The sequence below is a fragment of the Cibotium barometz genome, chromosome 27, assembly GCF_041138505.1.
Source record: "Cibotium barometz isolate CiBa-2024 chromosome 27, ASM4113850v1, whole genome shotgun sequence".
Lineage (NCBI taxonomy): Eukaryota > Viridiplantae > Streptophyta > Polypodiopsida > Cyatheales > Cibotiaceae > Cibotium > Cibotium barometz.
This window is the reverse complement of record NC_141072.1, coordinates 18,117,977-18,140,101: the sequence shown is the minus strand read 5'-3', so window position 1 is coordinate 18,140,101 and position 22,125 is coordinate 18,117,977. Positions and strand designations below refer to the sequence as shown.

General features: G+C 46.4%; 1 protein-coding gene across 1 annotated transcript in view; it reads left to right on the top strand.

Annotated features, from left to right (window-relative positions):
• LOC147623125 (uncharacterized) overlaps nucleotides 1-22,125 on the top strand; it is a 149,912-nt gene that overhangs the window by 116,133 nt on the left and 11,654 nt on the right. The window contains exons 8-9 of the mRNA XM_086821189.1: nucleotides 13,145-13,212; nucleotides 13,592-13,643. Coding sequence (XP_086677315.1) covers nucleotides 13,145-13,212; nucleotides 13,592-13,643 — 120 coding nt within the window. The remainder of the gene's footprint in view (nucleotides 1-13,144; nucleotides 13,213-13,591; nucleotides 13,644-22,125) is intronic.

Sequence of the window (22,125 nt, the reverse complement as noted above, 5' to 3'; positions counted from 1 at the left end):
ATCAATGCATGTTGAGGAGCCAGCCATGCCTCATGCTTACAGGGCACATGTATCTATGCCTTATGCATCACCTTTTGGTCCAAAAATGATGCCAATTAGAGGGACTGTCCCAATGGACAAACATGGGGGAAAACATGTTGAGATGCACACACATGCATCAAAGTCTCGTGACTTCAAAGCCGGAGACAAATCTGTGAAGTTTGACACATATCATGGGGAATACGATGCATCAAAGGCACTTGCTTTTATTGCCCAGTTTGATATTGCTTTCAGTGATGAGGATTTCACTCAGAAATCCATGATCCGGCATGTAAGCATGTTCATGAAAGGCACTGCTGCCCATTGGTGGCTCACGGAGAAGCTCTCACCGAATCCCGTTAGATCATGGGAAGAGTTCAAGGAGAGGTTTTATGCTCAATTCTTGCCTCCCAATGCATTGAATGAGATAACAATGAAGTGGGATTGGGTAAAGCAAAATGAGGGGGAATCGGTAAATGCATATGTACAAAAGTTTTGGAAAGTGCTTTTGGAGGTGTCTCCATTTATGCATGTCACCGAGGCGGAAAGGAAGAGAAGGTTTCAATCGGGATTGCAACCCGTGTACAAAGCGGGATTACAAATGTATCCTGGTCATACCTTACACTAATTAATCGCAGCCGTAGCCGCAGCCGCCACCGAGCAATTGGAACTCAAATTGAGTCGATCCAATAAGGCTAAACCCTCATTTCAAGGCAAAGAGAGGGCTGTCCAAAACCTGCAAAATGATGGACAGCCACCTAAAAGGGACCAAAACCAAGCCAAATCAGGTCCAAAAGCTGAAAATAAGTTTGCTAACAAGCGTCCTTATAAGCCGGCAAACTTTGGTCTTAGTGTTGAGAAGAAGGAGCAATATATGCGTGAAGGCAAATGCTTTACTTGTGGCAGCACTGAGCACATGGCAAAAGCATGCCTAAATAAGAAGAACAAAGCTGAAAATGCTAATGTACCGAAGCCTAATGTGCATATGGTTCCGGATGTGCAGGGCAACACTTCACATGATAGCAAAGATAGGGTTGTATGTAAAGCTTGGGGACAGCTCAAAGATCAGCCCGCTTTGTTCATGTTTGATGATTGTGCATCTGAAAATTTCATATCCACTCAGATGGCAGCTGCTTTGGGTATTGAAGTGGAGGACATGGGTCCTCAAATTGAAGCAGGGGCTGCCTTTGTTGGTAGAGAAGTGCAGGTCATGCCTATTTTTGGCAAGTTGCGCATACACATTCAAGGCTATGTGGATCATGAGGATTTTCTTGTGGCGCCTTTGAATGGCTGTGATGTATTGCTTGGAAAGCCTTGGCATACACGTATTGATCCGTGCAAGGCTTACAAGACTAACAGGATCACCTTCATGCATAAAGGCCGAGAACATGTAATTGATGCTGGTGAAGAGGGTGATACTATTCCCCTTGTATCTCATGTACAAATTAAGAAAGTAATGAAAAAGAGTGTTTTCGCGTACTTGATTTTTGTACGAGATCATGTTGAGAAAAATAATGTACATGTAAACACTCTTAGTAATGATAGGCTGAAATTTTTGCAAGAGCACAATGATTGTTTTGCTGATGAGTTACCAAATGAGTTACCACCTGTACGACCGGAGGATCATCGCATTGATCTTGTGCCGGGTAGCTCACCACCTAATAGGCCAGCCTATCGTGTAAGTGCATCCCAAAAAGAGGAGATCATGAAGCAAGTAAATGAGCTTCTTGAGAAGGGTTTGGTTCAGCCAAGCTCTTCCCCATATTGTTCACCCGTCCTCTTGGTTCAAAAGAAGGATGGATCCTTTCGTATGTGTGTGGATTATAGAGCTTTGAATAAGCTTACCATCAAGAATCGGTTTCCGATTCCACGCATAGATGACATCCTTGACAAGTTGGATGGATCGGCATGCTTTAGCCGAATTGATCTCAAGAGTGGATATCATCAAGTACGTGTAGTGCCTCAGGATGTACACAAAACTGCTTTCAGGACAGCATTTGGGCTTTATGAGTATCTTGTTATGCCTTTTGGTCTTACAAATGCCCCGGCTACATTCAATAGAATGATGGATCGCATATTCCGTGGGTACAGGAAATTTACAGGTGTCTTCTTTGATGACATCCTAGTCTTCTCGAAGACCGAAGAAGAGCATAAAGCTCATTTGGCTATTGTTTTTGAAGAGCTCCATAAGCATAAACTCTTCATAAATGCAAAGAAGAGTGAGTTCTTCTTGTCAGAGATACATTATCTTGGGCATATTGTGTCCAAAGATGGAGTGCGGATGGATCCTGCAAAGATTGATGCAATTCGGAATTGGCCCGAATTGAGTTCAGTGCATGAGACCCGCAGTTTTCTTGGATTATGCTCTTACTACCGCAGGTTCATTCGGCACTTTGCATGGATTGCTTCTCCTTTGCATGATTTGACAAAGAAGAAGGCCGTGTTCAAATGGACTAATGTGCATTCCTCAAATTGAAAGATGCAACTACTCATGGTCCAGTGTTGATCGTTCCGGATTTGCAAAAGCCTTTTTGTGTGGAATGTGATGCATCTGGAAATTGCATAGGGGCTATCCTTAATCAAGAGGGACATGCCGTGGCTTATGAGAGTCGTAGATTGCATGATGCAGAGCTATCTCTTGGCATTTATGAGAAAGAGCTCTTGGCTGTAATTCATGCACTTACTATATGGAAACATTACCTTCTTGGGGCTGATTTCACTGTGAAGACAGATCACCAGAGTTTGAGGTATTTTCTTACTCAAACTAAATTGTCAGAGAAGCATATGAGGATGGCCAATTTCCTCTCTATGTTTCATTTTCAGATCTTGCACACCCCGGGAAAGAAGAACGTAGTGGCCGATGCATTGTCACGAAAGCCGTATGTAACAGCTATCTCGGTTGCCTCTCATGGGGACTTGTCTACCATGCGTGATTTGTATCATACAGATGCTGATTTTGCCACTATTTGGGCTGATTTGATGGCTGGTCATGCACATGCCTCATATGTGATCAAAGAGGGTTATCTCATGAAAGATAATTGCCTATGTGTGGTGTCTGACATGAGGCAAAAGGTTTTGGATGAGTGCCATGCTCCTCCATATGCTGGTCATAGAGGCATAATGCCTACTACGCACATGATTGAGCGGTATTTCTTTTGGCCAAGTATGCGGAAGGACATAGAGGCACATGTACGTGCATGTATCACCTGTCAAAAGGTCAAATTTGATAGGCAAAAGGCACCAGGTTTGCTTCAGCCATTGCCTATTCCCACGCAGCCATGGGAAAGTATTACAATGGATTTCATTATGGACTTGCCACGTATCCAACAGGGTAATGATGCAATTTGGACAATTGTGGACAGGTTTAGCAAGCAAGCTCATTTCTTGCCGGTCAAAAAGACCATCAAAGCTGAGCATATGGTTAAAATATATCTTGCACAAGTGTTCAAACATCATGGAATGCCGAAGTCCATTGTGGGGGATAGAGATCCCAGGACTACAAGTCTCTTTTGGCGGGCCTTATTTGATAATATGGGTACCAAATTGGACTTCTCATCAGCTTATCACCCTCAAACGGATGGGCAAAGTGAGGCTGCAAATTCAGCCGTGTTGGATCTCTTGAAATGTTATGTGGCGGATCAGAAGTCTTCTTGGGAGAAGTACTTACCGCTTGTGGAATTTGCATACAACAACACTGTGCATGCATCTACGGGAAAGGCCCCGTTTGAGATTGTTTATGGTAAGGTGGTTTTGCCACCCATCCTTCGCACAAAGGATGAGATATTTGCAGCTGATGAGTATGTAAGAGACTTGGATATTGCTTTTGCTCAGGTGTGGACAGCCATTGCAAGGTCACAAGACAAGCATAAAAAGGCTGCCGACAAGCATAGAAGGCAATTGGATGTTAAAGAGAATGATTGGGTATTGCTGAAATTTGAGAAAGCAAGACTTGCAAAGAGGCCTGGCAAAGAGGGTGCATATCCTAAGCTTGCAACCAGGTACTATGGACCTTTTCGAGTGATCGAGAAGATCAATGAAGTGGCTTTCAGATTGGCATTACCTAGTCATTGGCACATACACAATGCTTTTCATGTGAGTCTCCTTCGCAAGTATGTAGGGCCGGAGCCCAGTGAAATGGTCATTGAGGATCCACCAGAAGTGGATGAGCTTGAGGAGATCTTGCAGCCAGAGCAAATTGTGTATCACAAGGAACGCAAGCTTGCTGCAGGCAAAGTTGTGAGGCGTTACCTTGTGAAGTTTAAGAACTATCTTCCCATTGATGCTAAATGGGTAGATGAAGAGTTCTTCAAAGATTGCCCGCATGTGCTTCAGACATATTTGGATGCATTTCAGTTGCGGACAACTGTTTAGAAGCGGGGGGGAATGTCACCATTTGGCCACCCAAATGGTTCACTCTTGCTTTCACACTATGTACATATTGGATTGGTGTCCATGGCTTATGGAATATGCCTATGCAAGTGATTGACACGTGTCATGCTGTATAGTTGGATATGATATTCCGCTGGGACTTGATGTTATCATGCCCGGAATATCTGGAGGACTTGGCTTTCCGCTGGGACTTGTGCCTTTGTGTACATGCCCGGAAACGTCTGGAGGACTTGGCTTTCCGCTGGGACTTGTGCCTTTGTGTACATGCCCGGAAACGCCTGGAGGATTGGCTTTCCACTGGGTCTGGTATCGCATATACTTGCCTGGAAACGCCTGGTCTTAATGTCACCATTTGGCCACCCAAATGGTTCACTCTTGCTTTCACACTATGTACATATTGGATTGGTGTCCATGGCTTATGGAATATGCCTATGCAGGTGATTGACACGTGTCATGCTGTATAGTTGGATATGATATTCCGCTGGGACTTGATGTTATCATGCCCGGAATATCTGGAGGACTTGGCTTTCCGCTGGGACTTGTGCCTTTGTGTACATGCCCGGAAACGCCTGGAGGACTTGGCTTTCCGCTGGGACTTGTGCCTTTGTGTACATGCCCGGAAACGCCTGGAGGATTGGCTTTCCACTGGGTCTGGTATCGCATATACTTACCTGGAAACGCCTGGTCTTATATGGTTTCATGAACGGAAATTGCTCATGCCAATGCTGCATTGCATAGCATCTTTATGTGCTTGCCTGCAAATGAAATTGCATGCTGTTTTCATGCCTGCATGACCTATGTGTAGTTCCGGGCTAGGGGACGCCCGCCCGCCGTGAACCGTGCGTGTGAAACTGTCTGCTGACATGGTTGTGTGGCATGTGAACAGGTGGTAAGTATTACCCAATCTAGGCTCGCCAATATTTATAAGTGAGTGCGTTCCCACTTCATTAAAGTTTGGGCGCCCAAAAGTCACTTATAAATTATGACCGCTTCCAAGTTCACACTCACTGAAGTCCCGAGGCGGACAAGACTCAATGTCCAGGACCTGATCCTCCCTTTTTACTCATAAATGGGCATCTCCCCATGTCCCTTCACCTGATTGGACCCCAATTCACTTACTTATTAAGAGAAATTCGTGTTTTCTCTTCATGAGGATTTTTGGAGGCTGAAAACTCTGTTTTTCCACCATTTCTCTCCATTTCCAAGCTCTCCATAGCCATACCCAACTTGCTAGGGTGTTTTCCAAGCTTCCAAGAGTGTTTCCAAGTGCTAATCACTCTCCTACTCACTCCCAATGACTGAAATTCAGCAAAACAGCTCTCATTTTTGCTGTAATTTCTGGTCTTTTTGCTGAAAACCCTAATTTCAGCCTTCCTTTCTCAAGTTGAACCATAGGGGAAGCTTTCCCAAGGTTCCCTTCATCCTCTTGAAGACTTTTGTCGCGAAGGATTGCGGCAAATCGAAGATATCAACACTTCTAAAGCTTCCAACGCGAAGGCTTCCGCTTGCAACAACTTCTATGAAGACTGGTAAGCTAATTGGACAATGTGTTGTCATACTCAGTAGAAGGGCAGGACTCCTTGTTTAGCCGCCCTGTGTAGTATTTCTCTTGTCCTATGTGCTCTTGAAGATGTTGCTACCTTGCTTGGTAGAACATAGAGCCAATGGTAGAGAATATGGGCACTGAAGTCGGGCCGGGCATCAAGGCAGCTCCTTGGTGATCTACATCGACATACCATTGTTTTCTAAATGCTGAATTTCATATGCATTGGCATGGAGGATTTGGCAATGGATGCCCGTGAAGCTATGTTTTGAATTTCTCCAATAGTAATACAATTTACTCAAGGGAGGGGTCGGCCGTTCCGGCTCATTGTGTGCCTCTTGTCAATTCAGCAATTTACTTCTTGTATTTGAGCAAGTGTCCTTCAAATCTTAGTGTATTTAAGTGTATTGATTAGCATTGTGTTCAACCAAGTTACAGATGTCGTAGTATCCAGTCCATACTATGGATGATGCATTCATATAAGGTGAATTTGGGCATGTTCTTGGATTCATCTAGGTATATCTTTATGCTGTATTAGCGGACATGCAAATTTCACATTGTGAAGTTTTCGTCCAGGTTGCAACCAGTTGATATTGTGTCAATTCTTTTTATCTTTAGTGGTGCATGGCCCTATCAACTACCTTTTTGTTGTAATAATTCTTTCTATTTGTTATGATCCTTAGCGCTAGACTTCAGTGTGGTTGAGTCTGTCCTGTATCTTCGGAGCTTTGACAGAAACCCAATACATAGACCTTTGTATGAATGTATGCTGTTACGTGTGTGTGTGTGTGTGTGTGTGTGTGTGTGTGTGTGTGTGTGTGTCTGCGTGTGGGGGTTGTGTGTGTGGGAGCATATATTGATACCAAGTTCTACACCCACTATTGGGCACTGATGACGTTAGTGGGGATGTCGTAGTATCCAGTCCATACTATGCATGATGGAGTTGATGGTTTATTGTCTTGTGGAAGGGTTATAAATTGCACATTCTTATAAGGTGAATTTGGGCATGTTCCTTGATTCATCTAGGTATAACTTGCTTCTTGCAGCTCTTTTAGAACTTTCACCATCTCCAATGATTCATGTTGTAGACTCACGTGCTGCACTCCCTCATCCCATAGCTCAAAATTACTTGTGCAGACTTTCCTCTCTCTGAATGATCCATAGAGGCCACAAAGTATTTCTTGCCTCTAGAGTAGGCAAGAATACCTTGCACCGAATGTTTACCTGCATTTTTCCATCCATTAGCAATCAAGGAGATCCCAAACTCTCCTTGATAGGCAACAAGGCTGCCTGCAAAGATGCCTTCTTAGCCAACAATAGGTTCTCGCGAATGGCATCATAAGTGGGAGGAACATAGAATGGGCCAGCTGCTGCAATACATGTTGCCATTTCCCTATATGTGGATGTTCTAGTTGCGTTAAATGATATGGCATTAAAAAAAAAAACTGGGCCATTGTAGCATCTGCCTTGTGGGGCTATAATGCTGATTTCAATGTGCCTTGCACTATAGGAGCATCCTAACCCAATTAGTGTGTGCATTAGCTGCAAATGTCCCTCCTTGGGCTCCACTATCAACTTGGCTCACACTAGGAGGACTTGACATAGTGAGACCCAAGAGGCATATATGGACTAGTTGTCGGCGGGCGTGCCCTTACAGGGCGACCTTCTATTGGCTCCTTCGATGCCAAAATCTTCCAACTCTACTTTCTTTTGAGGCGAAACCTTTCGACATATTGTGATTCCCTTACTTTTCATCTCAAGGATATGGCTATGAACACGGTCAACATTCCACATCGATTGTCAAGTTGAAGTTGGAGCTCCCCCCTTGCACCTATTCAAAGCCCCACTGCCGCCGCCCCCCCCCCCCCCTTTAGCCGAGCCCCTGCACGGCTTCGCCTTTGCCCCCTTGTGTCTGTGCGTAGGCAGCCACAGCACTTGCATTCAAACTTCTTTGACCCACTTCTGTACTCCTCCGATACAATGATTTGTGCCCACCATATAGAGTTGTCATTGGGAGCCATGTGAATCGAATGAAAAAAGAGTTATCTTGTACATCCCATCAAAACACCAATACTTCAACTGAAATTCTTGATAGTTTTGGGAAAAGGCATGGAAGGAAGGAATCAATAACTTACCTCCACAAAATTGGTTGTTCCTTTTCAAGAGAGTTTGTTTGAGGTGGTTTTTCCCCACGGTTAATGACAAATTTCCTTAACATGGGCGCACGGGATTTGTGAGGCGTGTGCAAGGCTTCGTATAGACAATCCCACTTGTTCCATTGGCATGCGTCTTCACTGCTTTGTCCGATTGCAAATAGCCCCGCCCAAAGTAATAGAGTATCTGACTAGCAAAAACGGACAAGTACAATGGGTTGTGTGTAGCTAAGTTCTCTATACCACACTATAAAATTGAAACTTCTTTTAGAAGTGTGCAAAATGATTAAACCCACATAGAAAATAGAAAAAATTAGCTCTATTCTGTGCAAAATAATTAAACCCAAACACACCCTGCAAAATAGCATAAAAATTTAGTTCATAAAAAATTTCTTGGAGAATTTGCAATTTTTTCCTATTTCCTAGGGGATACGCAAATTACTTAATTTTCTAGCTTAATTTCTTAAAGACTTTGTAGTTTCCCTAATTTGTAAGCCCAATTGCATAGGGGATTTTCAATTTTCTCTAATTTTCAAGGATTCTGTGAACCGGCCTCGGGCGTTCAAACCAAACCAAAGGGCGGTGCAAAAACAAACTTGCACACAAAACACTTCAACACCTTTGAGGACCAAGAAAAGGAAAACAAACAGAGGGAGCTAGAGTGCTCCTGCAAACTGTACACGGACACCGATTGGCCCCAAAACGCAATGGCGTCCCTTGCGGTATTTCTTTAATTGATTATAAGAGAGCTTTGATTACAATAAGGCTAGAAACTCAGCCGTCATAGTAGAACTCCTGAAGCCTGCAAAGACCCTGCATCATGGCTTCATATCCACTCGGCATCCACAAACAAGTCCAGCCATTGTTCACATCAAAAGACTCTCACACATTGAGTCTGCATACATAAGCTTTCTCCCATGATCAGGGCTGCCACAACCATCCATAGCCTCTCACCCTATGAACAGCATCACACCCTGACACATCCAGTGCTTCTGCATCACAACACGGACTCACAAACTCTCCCAAAAGAGATCTCGCATCACAGCACAACATACCATACACTCGACACACCTGTGCCAACCTTCTCTACCTTCCAAGGGTACTATCCATCTCTGTCATGGATTCCTTGTCCCCTGTCCAATCAGTAGCAAGGCTGTACCAAGCACGAAACCGGCCTTCAGAAACTTGATGGGCAGTGAAACAAACACTCGCACACAAAAAACTTCAACACCTTTGAGGACCTGGAAAAGGAAAACAAACAGGGGGAGCTAGAGTGCTCCTGCAAAAAGTACACGGACACCGGTTGGCCCCAAATCGCAGTGGCGCCCCTTCCGGTATTTCTTTAATTTAATCAAATTTGAGTACAAAGTACAACTTGTAGAATCCCACCAACAGGATCCCTTGTAGTTTCACCGAGGTCTTCCAAATGATTGCTTGCTAAGTGCTCGAGGGCCTCGCACACACACAAGGCTCAAGACTCGCTAGCCGGCACCTCTCATGGCGCTGTTGCTCTCTTGCAAGTCTACCTTGGATGTGTCCCATGATCCAAGTCCTACCACTTGCTAGCCAAGGCACTTTTCATAGTACCCTTGCTCTCTTGGTTAGGACATGAAACCGGCCTTCAAAACAGCTTCCATCGTGGCCTTCCCATGGAGTGTCTTCTGAACCAAACACTGTAGCACTCCAGACGAACAGGTTTGTCACCACAAAGGCTCGCGATGTAGCCCTCTGTGCACCTGCCCATGAAAGAACTCTGCAGCCTGCCTCTTAGCCACATCTCGTCTCCTCAATCACAGTCCCGAGAGCGTAGATCCAGAGAGCGCCGAGCAGCCTCTTAAGCCCACGAGGCCCGGTGCGACGCTAGCACGAGACAAAAGAAGGCGAATGCGAAGGGGGCGAAGGGTGCCCGAAGAGCTTGTCCAGAAGCCCGCTCCCATCCTGCTGGTCCAAGGACCCGAGCCTGTCCGGTTTGGCCTGGGAGATGCCCCAGCGATGCGGCCTGCTCCACATTGCAGAAAGCCGCCCCTGTCGTGGACTTGAAGAAGCTCGCTTTCCTGCGCCCGCCTTGCTTTTCACCAAGAGAACACCCTGCCCTGTAGTTGTGGGTGTCGCCTGTGCTCTCTGGCGACCAGCCATCCAAGGAGAAGTGTGCCCCTCGACTCTACCACCCTTTCGCTTTTAATAATAATGAGGCGCCTCAAAAACAGCCTGCTTTTCTCTAGAAAGCAAAAACTAGAAACAATAGCAAAAAGCGCATCCCTTATTATTTTAAATCATCAAAGGTTATAAAACCTTATAAACTTAAATCCTTTTGTACCAAAGGTTATAAAACCTTTAAACTTAAAATCCTTTTGTCCCCTTCACACTTGGGGCTGTCCACACATGGGTTTCCTTCTCAATTCCAAACGGATGCCATTCACACTGTCCACCATGTCCTCGTGCCCACCTGCATACTGTCCAGAGGAAAACACAGGGTCGTAACAAAACATGTGTCCATTGCTGTACCTTCTGTCTGCATGTGACCTATCTCTTGGAGAACCATAAACATGTTTCCTTGAGAAACCTACGACCTAATTCCACGTGAAACCCTTAGGCCTGTACCCCTTTGAAACCTTTGTCCTCTTTCCATATAGAACCATTCATAGCATCATTCAACAACAGTGCCAACAACAGCATACATCTAGTTACCTGTTCCCTCATGAAACATCTGGAAACATAGAGATGCCCATAAATGTAGGTCCCTCTGTTCCTTTCCAATAGGAAGAAAACAATCTGCTCCATAAGCATGCAGCCATGCGAGCTTGCATCACACCCATGCCAAGGAACACATTCAAGTGACCTGTACTTGCAGCCGGAAACCCAAGCACATAGCTGAATTTGCTGCCAACCAAAAACAGCCCATAAAAAGTCCCTGGATTCCACTCTCCAAGCTGCCAAAACCCCTCCTCCCAAAAGAGAGAGAGAGAGAGAGAGAGAGAGAGAGAGAGAGAGAGAGAGAGAGAGAGAGAAAGAAGAACGCATGGGCAAGGGTGCTGTCCAGCCCTGCCAGTCCTCAAAGAGAGAAAACATGCTCAATCCAGCCCCGCCTCCTAGCAAGAGAGAGAGAGAGAGAGAGAGAGAGAGAGAGAGAGAGAGAGAGACATGGCAGTTCAGCGCGCCGGTCTGTTGCACAAAAGAAAAGGCCCTGTGCGTGCTTCTACCCGACTTGTATCAAGAGAGGGAAAAAGCATGTCTGAGCGTTGCAGCCCAGCCCGCCAGCCTGGTTCACTTCCCTAGTCGCCGAAGAGACAAGGGACAGCCTGTGTTGGTGCTGTTCAGCCCTGCGCTTCCCTGCAGCCCACAAGTCACCCGAGAGAGAGAGAGAGAGAGAGAGAGAGAGAGAGAGAGAGAGAGAGTAAAAGGTCCTGCGTGTGTAGCTTTAGCCAGCCCTTCCAATAGAGAAAAAGCAAACGCCGGAAGATGCAGCTGGCGCCTCCCAAAAAGCATGAGAGAGAAAAAGTGGCGTGTCCCCCCCGCCCCCCCCCCAAAAGTAGAGTAGCCTCCCAAATTAGCTTTTGGGCCACCAAAGGTTATAAAACCTTTTAAATTAAATTCTCTTTGTCCCCTCATGGGTTTCCTTTTTAACTCCAAATTGATGCCATTCACACTGTCCATGTCCCCGTGCACACCTGCATATTGTCCAGAGAAAAACACAGGGTCGTAAGATTCCATGAGAAAAGGGAAATTGAAAATCCGGCAAGACAAAATTGCCCAATTTCTTAGGGGATTTGCAATTTTCCCCAACTTGCAAATCTCCCATTTTTGGGAAACTGCTAGAGAGTGATGAATGGTGAAATTTTGAAATTTCTCTCCCCCATGAAAAGGACTGGCCGTAAGGTCAGTTCTCCTAGTTCATGCCGGAAACTGAGGAAATTATGCCCCCCAATGCAAGAACCAAAAGCGTAGGGGCTATCCTCCATGGACTCTGATAATTCAGACTTCATTAGGATCCGTTACGTTTGATATGTTGACGACTTTTGACAGGGAATCGTTGGTCCCGTTGAGTTGATAATGAAAATTTAGGAACGTATCACTCACTCCCCATAATCTGACCTGGCTCCACAAAACTTGCAGAAATAGCTGCAGGGACTAAAGTGTTCCCTGGTATGATCATTTAGGGAGTCCCAGCTTCAAATACTCCCCCACGATTTCCGTGAGATCTGGAGAAGAGTTGGGGGGATTCACAATTTTCCTATCTTCTCTCTTTTCTTGGCAAGAGTTGACATGTCGGCAGTAATGAAGAGAGAGGAGGGGGCAGGAAGAGGTAGAAGGGAAGAAGGGGGCAATAAGAGGTAGCAGGCAGCAGTGAAGTGAGAGGAGGGGGAAGCAAGAAGTAGAAAGGAAATTTTGGAAAGTGAGAAGGAAGAGGAGAATGTGTGCTCGAACATACTTAGAAGCGAAATTTTGGAAATGACAAGGGAGAGGTGCCCAAACATACCTTAGAGGCTGACACTAGCAACAAGACACCAACCGGTGAAGCTCGACAAGAGCTCAACAGTGGGACATACCTGCTCGAACATGATGTGAGGAGGCCAAGGTAATGATTGGATTAGCTTTTGTTAAATATTTTGGGCTTTTAAAAAACATCTTTTAAAAGTGACGTTTTTTGGAGCCATAAAAAAACATATGCAAGTAAATGATGTTTTGATAAAAAGTGGCATCCTTTAAAAAAAAATAAATTATAAGTACGGCTAAGGAAGGGTGTCTTCTGCTGGTTGACTCCAGCCATTGTCATTTCCAATGGTTTGAATGCCAAGCAAACGTACAAAAGTATGTAAACTCCAAAACGGCGTTTTAGGCATGTAAACAGCATTTTCATGCAGCTATGGTTCGTATGCATGGGCAGATAACAATTTAATCTTTTTCTATGTAAACTCTGCAGATATGCATCAGTCTTACATGTGCACGCATGCAATGGAACTCATGTTTATGATGGTAATACACAGTGGTTTATTTGTGAATTGTGTTCCTCTTGTATTAATATGGGAAATGATTGTTTCAGGTTAGCCACAAAATCAATGAGCTCAGCTTTGGGCCTCACTTCCCTGGGGTTGTAAATCCGCTAGATGGGTTAGTTAACTTTTTTCTTGCTTGCTATAACTCATGAAACTAAGGCTGGAAACACGATCTATCCAGCTCATGCGATGGGTGGGGAATTGGACAAGCAAGATTGCCCATGCCCATCCATCCCCGATGAGCAGCCTGCATGGGTCCTTGCTGCTGGGCGGGCTGGTTGTGTATCCTGCCTAAGATTGAAACTGGTTTTTACTCTTGCATATGGTGTCTGGAATAATCTGTACAGGGTTCTGGCACACACACACAGATTCTAAGTATCTATGGCCTGGCCCTGATGCTTTGTAAAGAAAACATGGATTCTGTCAACTGTGATTACTATGTGGGTGAGTGGTTCAAGTCACTAAGAGCTGCTTCTTGTTCTCATCAAATGCAGGGCCCAACGTATACAAATGACACCGACTGGCATGTACCAATATTTTATAAAGGTACAAGCTGACCCTTGCTAAGATTTTTCTAGAAACTGCCTGTACCTTCTTTTGCTAAATACGTAAGGACAACAATCAAATCCTGGGGACATACGTCATTAGTTTCAAGCTTTCTGATTCTTTGGAGGGTGAAGTCGACCTCCTTTTGATCAGTAGACATCAATCAAAAGACATGTTTTATGAGGAGAAATCAAGATGAGCACCTGAAAACCCAAACTTCTGTAGCACATCGAATGGAGAGTCCTTGGTAGTCAATGAAAGAGAGTAGCGAGTAGCAGGCCAAGCAAATTGTCTGTGTGAACAGTAGATAGTTGTTACATGGGATGGGGAAGCCTTTATGATCAAGGCATGCTTAGTGCATGCAATTGATTGAACTTGAAGAGTTCTTTTTTTTTTCTTCCAGGAAAAAGATCCTTCAATTAGTTAAAGAAAAATCAGCCACAAGGTGGCTAAGTACAACTAGGACGGGGTAGATACAAACTCGCCTGATATAAGGGCGGGAAACAAGCGATCCAAAGGGAAGAGATGCTTCTCCTCCGGCTGGCCGCTCTGTGAGGAGAAGGCTATCTCATATAGTGGGAGGGGGGGGAACAACCACACAGGTGGTCTGTGCCAAATGGGGTCACCGCCTCTATCTGTGAGGAAAGGGCCAGGCCTCCAAAGTCTCAAGAATGCTTCTCGCCGCTTCCGCATGCGGTCAGAACCTCTCTGTAGCTTCCCCCATTGACCGTGGAGGGTGTGACTGATATCAAGCCATAGGGGGAACAACCACACGGGAGGTCTGTGCCAAATGGGGTGACCGCCTCTATCTGTGAGGAAAGGGCCAGGCCTCCAAAGTCTCAAGAAGGTTTCTTGCCGCTTCCGCATGCGGTTAGAACCTCCCTGTAGCTTCCCTCACTGACCGCGGAGGGTGTGAATGATATCAAGCCATATGCTCCTGATGGTCTCAACTAGCGGAGTGTGGGTATCCTCGATGGCCTCGCTGCATCTAGCACGCCAAATGTGCCAGGTTGCTATGCTGCTGCAAATCTCCCATCTCTGGCAGGAGCCTGGTTGCCACTCACTTGTCTGTGGGGCTGTGACTGGTACTGTTGCAATACGATGGTGGGAGACCTGAAGGACTAGTCCTCCCCCATCCTCCTCATAAGTCTTCACCACTCTAGCCTCAATGGCCCAAGCTACAGGACCCAAAGTGATGATCCGGGTCGATGCTTATCCCTAGTGAAGATGCAGAGAATCCGCTGCTAAACGTGTTGAGCCTTCGGGCAATCCCAAAGGCAATGTTGCTGAGACTCCTGGGGGTGGCCACACCTCGGGCAGACCGACCTCCAACTGCTAGCTAAGTACCGACCGCCAAACTCCTGTGTGCCATCAGCCAAAGAAAGAGAGTGATCTTCCTTGGCCGGAAGCTGTCCAGAAGCCTCTTCCAGAAATATGAAAGGAAGAGCTGTGATAGGCCCTGAGATTGCCAGTGTGTTGCTGCTGCTGGAGTGCCATCTATCTTGGGCATCTGGATCCTGCAGCCAAGCCGCGCTATATATGCAAAGAAGAAGTCCACTCTCCCAGGTCCCACTGCAGCCACGAGAGAGGTCGGCACTCCCAAATCCATAGTTGCCATAATCTCTCCCTAGTCACCTTGGCCGGTGCTGGATCTATGTGCCATTCCCGTGCTCGAAAACCAATCACCCTCACCCCCTGCAAGGTGCAGCCTCTGAGATCCTCCAAGGGTGCTTTGATCTCTCTAGTCTACCATGGGATCCAATAGAGAAAGTGAGCAGACCAGTGTCCTCATCTGCTCCATGGACTACCACAAGAATATCGTGTCTGGTAAACACGCCTAGCCACACGGGGGGGTCGGGTCTCGAATAAGAGTGAGCCACTCCTGAGGAATAGCGGGGTCTATGTCGATGTTGAGCTTGTCTCTACCCCGGATTCCTGTCAGGCCTCTTTCTTGCTCCTCCTGAGGTAACTGCCTGTGTGCAACCCATGCTCAAGGTGCCCCAGGATATATGTGGTCGGGCCCCTAGCATGTGGCCATTGGGTAAACGGATCAGGGGGTTCCAAACCAAGGGCTGCCGAAGCTGCTCTTCTGAGGCAATTGGAACACACTGTCTGAGGGCTGGCCTGAGATGATCCCAAGCATGAAGTAGACTGACTGCGAATCTGTCGTCAAAGGTTGGGCTAAAACCACGGGCTTGCATCTCTGTGAAGATCCATCTAGTACTTTGCGGCCACGGGCCCCCGAGGCTCGGAGTGCCGGCTGAAATCTGGGCCAAGAGGAAGTCCTTCCAGGGCTCACCGACGGTTCGGAGTCCTCTGACAATCAACTTGCCCAGCAGGGCATGGCTTTGTATAGCGCGATCGATGAGGCCAAGCCCCCCTCTACTACGTGGCTGAATGATCACTCTCCATGCCACCTTAGCCCTAGCTGGCCGCCTATCACTTTTGGCCCACAAGAAGTTCGGATCAAACGTTGTACCTGACCAATACATGCCCGAGAAAAGGTCCAACATGAATTGGATGCCGAGTGGACAAGAAGCCATGATGCAGGGTCTTTACAGGCTTCAGGAGTTCTACTATAACGGTTGAGTTTCCAGCCTTATTGTAATCAAAGCTCTCTTATAATCAATTAAAGAAATACTGCAAGGGGCACCGTTGCGTTTTTGGGGCCAATCGGTGTCCGTGTACTATTTGCAGGAGCACTCTAGCTCCCCCTGTTTGTTTTACTTTTCTAGATCCTCGATAGTGTTGAAGTGTTTTGTGTGCAAGTTTGTTTTTGCATCGCCCTTTGGTTTTGTCTGAAGAACGAGGCCGGTTTACAGATGCATTGAAGTGTGAGAATCTGGAGGATTATAACAAGAAGTTTTGGGAAGCTTTACTCCTAGTTACTTCTTATAATGTAGTGCCATTGTCTGAGTAGGTTCAGAAGTATTTTTGTGGGTTGCCCAAGGAAGTGCATGACTATTGCATTAAGACCCGAGTAATAGATATATCGCATATGATAGAGAATACTATGATAGCAAATGCGTTACTCACTGGGGTTTCAACAGGAAAAGCACTGGTTAGAAAACTGAGGAGTCAGGGCATGCACCTCGGGATGTGACCCTTTGGCTTGACAAATGCTCCCGTCACCTTTAACAGGATAATGGATAGGATTTTCTAGCCTCATCGAGCATTTGTGGGCACATTCTTTGATGATATGATTGTGCATTCACGCTCAGAGGAGGAGCATAGGGAACATTTGGCCACAATGTTTGAGGAACTCCGAAAGCATAGGTTGGTCATAAATGGCAAGAAGAGTGAATTCTTCTTGGAGGAAATACACTTCTTGGGGCATATCGTATCCAAAGACGGAGTCCATTTGGATCCTTCGAAGGTAGAAGCAATTCTCAAGTGGCCAGATTTGAGGATCGTGCATGGCGTACGTAGCTTTTTGGGATTATGTTCCTACTATAGGTGGTACATACAATATTTTGCCGAGATTGCTTCGCCCCTCGATGCTTTGACAAAGAAGGAAATTGTGTTTCAATGGGCTGATCGGAAAATTGCAGCCTTTAAGAAGCTTAAGGAAAAGCTTACTTTGGATCCCGTATTGGTATTACCGGGTCTCCGAAAGGCTTTTGTTGAAAATTGCAGCCTTTAAGAAGCTTAAGGAAAAGCTTACTTCGGATCTCGTATTGGTATTACCGGATCTCTGAAAGGCTTTTGTTGTCCAGTGTGATACATGTCGGAACAACATTGGGGAAGTTCTCATGGAGGAAGGACATGTGATAGCGTATGAGAGTCGCATTTTGCAGGGTGACGAGAAGCATTTATAGGTCTATGAGAAAGAGATGTTAGCTGTAATTCATGCTCTTTCTACATGGAAACACTATATGCTCGGGACTGATTTCAATGTGCAGATAGATCATTAGACCTTGTGTTATTTCCTCACGCAGACTAAGCTTTCTGAGAAGCATATGAGATGGGCCAACTTTTTGTCTATGTTCCACTTTCAGATTGTGCATGTGGAAGGCAAAAAGAATGTTGTGGCAGATGCTTTGTCACACAAGCCACAGGTCTCAGTAGTTTCACTTGCTTATCATCATGAGCTTGATGAGATGAAAGAGCAGTATGCGCAAGATGAGGATTTTACCAGGGTCTATGATCAGGTGTCTGAGGGTCAACGACACGATCATTATAATCTTAGGGATGGCTTTTTGTTAATGCATGGTAGACTATGTGTTACCAAGCAGTTCCGGCTCAAGGTTATGATTGAAAGTCAATACTACATCGTTTGCAGGTGATAAGGGCATTGAGGCCATGGCAAAGGCAGTTGAGGCTTTCTTTTATTGGCCGACCTTGAAACGTGATGTTGATGCTTTTGTTAGGCAATGCATTATATGCCAGAAAGTGAAGTTTGTCCGTCAAAAGACACGAGGGTTACTTCAGCCTTTATCTATTCCAGATAGACCATGGGAGAGCATTGCCATGGATTTTATTTTTTTATCTTCCGAGGATACAAACAGCGAATGATGGCATTTGGACTATCATATGCAGGTTCAGTAAACAGGCCCATTTTATTCCCATGCGTAAGAAGATCAAAGTAGATCACATGGTGAAGTTGTTCATGCCTTCGTCTATCATCAGTGATCGTGATCCATGGATGATGAGTTTATTTTGGAGAGGATTGTTTGACAACATGGGTACAACTCTCAAGTTTTCATCCTCGTTTCATCCTCATTAGACAGATGGGCAATCGGAAGAGGCTAATTCCAAAGTGTTAGATCTTCTCAAGTGCTATGTGTCAGAGCACAAGCAACGATGGGAAAAGTATCTTTCCTTGGTGGAGTTCGCTTATAACAACACCGTCCATACCTCAACGGGCAAGGCACCGTTTGAGATTGTGGAAGGAGGGAAGAAGGTACCATTCATTTTGCACACAAAGGATAAGATCTTTCAGGTTGACTAGTATGTGGAGAGTAGGAATGAAGCTTATAAGAGAGTTAAGTTGGCACTCCAAAGAACTCAGCAAAAGCAAAAGAAAGCAGCAGACCGTCATAGGCGTGCATTAGAGTTTGTAGTGAGCGACCGGGTTCTTTTGCGTTTTGAGAAAGCCAGGCTCAAGAAGATGAAGGATAAAGAGTGCTTATTCCCTAGGTTGAACATGCGCTATTATGGACCTTTTGAGGTATTGGAAAAGATCGGTGAGGTAGTCTATCGTTTGAAGCTACTAGATCACTGGAGGATTCACAATGCATTTCATGTGTGTCTTCTTAGGCCTTTCCGAGGGGATGTGCCTGAGGATGTATCAAATGAGGCTCAGCTGGAAGTGGAGGAACTTGATGAGGTTCTTATTCCCGAGCAAATACTGGCACACAAGGAAAGAAAGGTACGAGGTAAAGTTTCCTGTCGCTATCTTGTGAAGTTTAAGAACTATTCACTTATGGATGCCAAGTGGATGACTTAGTAGATTCATCTCATGTATTGCAGCTTTATCTTGATGCCTTTGAGTTGAAGCCGACTCTTGCTACGGCTCATTCAGGTTCAACAAAGCATAGTTCTAGAGCATTGCTTGATGCTCAAGAGGGGTGTAGTCCGCTCCCTTGTTAAAGACAAGCTCGGATGTTATCTAGAGGTTGCTTGGTGTACTTTTTGTTTCACTCGAAGGTACTGACAATTGACAATACATCTGCTTATGGGACTTCTATGATATATGTCATAGTTGTACGTGGGACGCGTACCGTAGCACAGGTACGTAAAGCACGGGACGGGACGAAACGAGCAGAGCAAAACGGATACGAAACGTCTTTCAGGCCGGCGGACGTTTCGGTCTAGTGAAACGACTCGGATTTCGTACCGGCATACCGTACTGTACCGGACAGCTATGAAACGGACCTAGAAAAATCGTCGTTTTTTATCGTTTTTTTTGGTTCGTTTTTTTTGCGCCCGTTTTTTCGCGTGTGTCTTTCGCCCGTTTGTTGTAGTCGTTTGGCCCTTGGAAGTTGGACATGTCACATGTGCCATGGGCCACATGGCCTTGGCCCTTGGATCCCTTTAGGCTTGCACCTCCATGCTTGAGTCTTGGCCCTTGTATAAGAGCTCTCAATGTCTCTCCCTCTCTCATCATTCAAGGCTCAAGCTCAAGCTCCATTGGTGTGAAGCAAGGATGCCCACTTTCCCCCACGCTATTTGGGTTATACATTGATGAGGTGGTTGACTTCATTACACAGGGAGGCGGAGATGGAGTTGATCTAGCAGGTACCTCAGTACATATTATGCTTTATGCTGATGATATTGTATTAGTGTCTGAGTCTCCAGGAGGTCTACAGCAGCATCTACATGCACTCGATGTATTCTGCACACAGAGGGGTCTTACTGTGAACCTTGGGAAAACCAAGGTTATGGTCTTTCATACATCGAGACAGGGCAGGAGTCAGCTGACATTGACTCTCGCAGGACGCCAGGTGGAGGTGGTGACATCATACGTGTACCTAGGGGTTACCTTCTCTGCAGCAGCCACGCGCTTCACCATGGGTTCAGCAGCCAGAGCTAGATTGACACGGGGATATGCAGCATTGGCTATGCTAGAGAGACAGTGCCACCAGGTGCATTTTCAGGAGCTCCGGACGAAGGGGTGGCTATTTGACACATTAGTCACACCGGCATTGATGTATGGAGCAGCGGTATGGACGCCAGGCCTTGCTACCATAGTGACATGGGACGGGGGGAATGGACCCTAGGGACGAGGAGCGCATGGGACGGGGGCGGGACGTCCGCGGGATGGCAGAACAGGGACGGAAACCTGACGGCGAAGTGGGGACGCCGGGAACGCCGTTCCCTGTCCGTACGGGGACGGTCAAACAGACCGTTGCGGCATTTTTGACCGTTGGCGGGGCGCCAACGGCTATCTGTCATGACCGTTTGGCCCTTGCGCCACTCCTCCAAGGCTCCAAAGCTTCTCTCGAGTCTCTCTCTCCCAGGCTCCCCTCTTCTTCTATATAAGAGACCTCTACCTCCTCAAGCCCTCTCCTCTCCAAGCTCTCCCTCTCCAAGACCCAAGGCTCAAGCTCTCCCTCTCCAAGCTCACCCTCTCCAACCTCTCCAAGCTCACCCTCTCCAACCTCTCCTTCTCCAACATCCAAGCTCTCCCTCTCCAAGCTCACCCTCTCCATTGTCCAAGCTCTCCTTCTCCAACATCTCCATCCCGATTCTCCGTCTTGACTCTTTCTCAAGCTCTACCATCCATCTCAAGCTCTACTCTATCACTATGGCATCCTCTTCTCAAACCCCTTTCTCTCCTCAACCCGGGTCCGCCGCCGCCTCCACCACTTCAACACCCGCTCCATCACGAAGGAGGAGGTCCGCCGTACATCGATGGAGTTGGTGGGATGAGGTAGAGTGCTCGCAATACGGTCAAGGGGGTGGTTCAAGACCATGGGTATGTAAGCTTTGCGGCTACAAGCGAACCGGCGGTGCCCACAAAGTGCGTGCTCACTTCTTGCATGAGCCCGGCAACGAAGTGCAATTTTGCAAGGAGGTTTCGGCCGAGAAGAAGAAGGAGCTCCTTGAAAAGCTTGTGGTTTATGAGGCGGCCGAGTTGGCAAAACGCAATCCTCAAGTGGCCGTCGACCCCACATCCTTTGTGAGGACATCAATGCCGCATGTACCTCGTTCATCGAGAGAGGCATCCGCTTCCCGGGGACGCCAAAGTACTCTTGATGAGAATTGGAACCCTCAATTGAAAGAGGAGGTGGACATGGCGGTGGCACGATTCTTCTTTCATGACCACATAGCATTTCGGGCGGCACGGTAAGTCCTTGGCACTATGCATATGTATTATTATTTAATATTTATACTATTATGTATTATGCGTTTATACTTTAGGCCGTAGGGTTGCTCATGTACTATTCAAATATCATGCTCTAAACACTAAAAGACTAAATGATGGTAAAAATCTGAATTTTGTTTGTGTTTTGCATATGGTGTTTTGGATAGATCTCCATACTTTCGGGCCATGTGCAAATTGATAGCGGAGTATGGACCCTCTTATGTTCCCTCCTCTTCGGAGACCATCCGCACCTCTCCTTGAGAAGGAGAAGGCAAGCGTGGAGGTGGCGGCCAACCACATGAAAGAGCAATGGGCTGAAAATGGTGTTACCCTCGTCGTTGATGGGTGGAGTGACACTAGAAAGCGCTCCAACCATGGAGTTGTTGCCTACTCACGAGGGGAGACATACTTTGTCGAGTCCCATGATGCTTCCGGGACGGGGAAGAGTGCCGAGATACTTGCTGCGGAGTGGGCAACAACACTAGAGACGGTGGGGGCGGAGAATGTCATTGCCATATGTGCGGATGGAGAACCGGCAAATAGGGCGGCGGGGACAATTCTCCAAGCAACTTATCCTCGCATCACCGTGTGCCAACAAAATAGTGACCTTTGTCCTCAACCATCAAAGGGTGCAGCACGAGTTTTCCAAGAAGTCAAGCCTCTCTCTTCTTA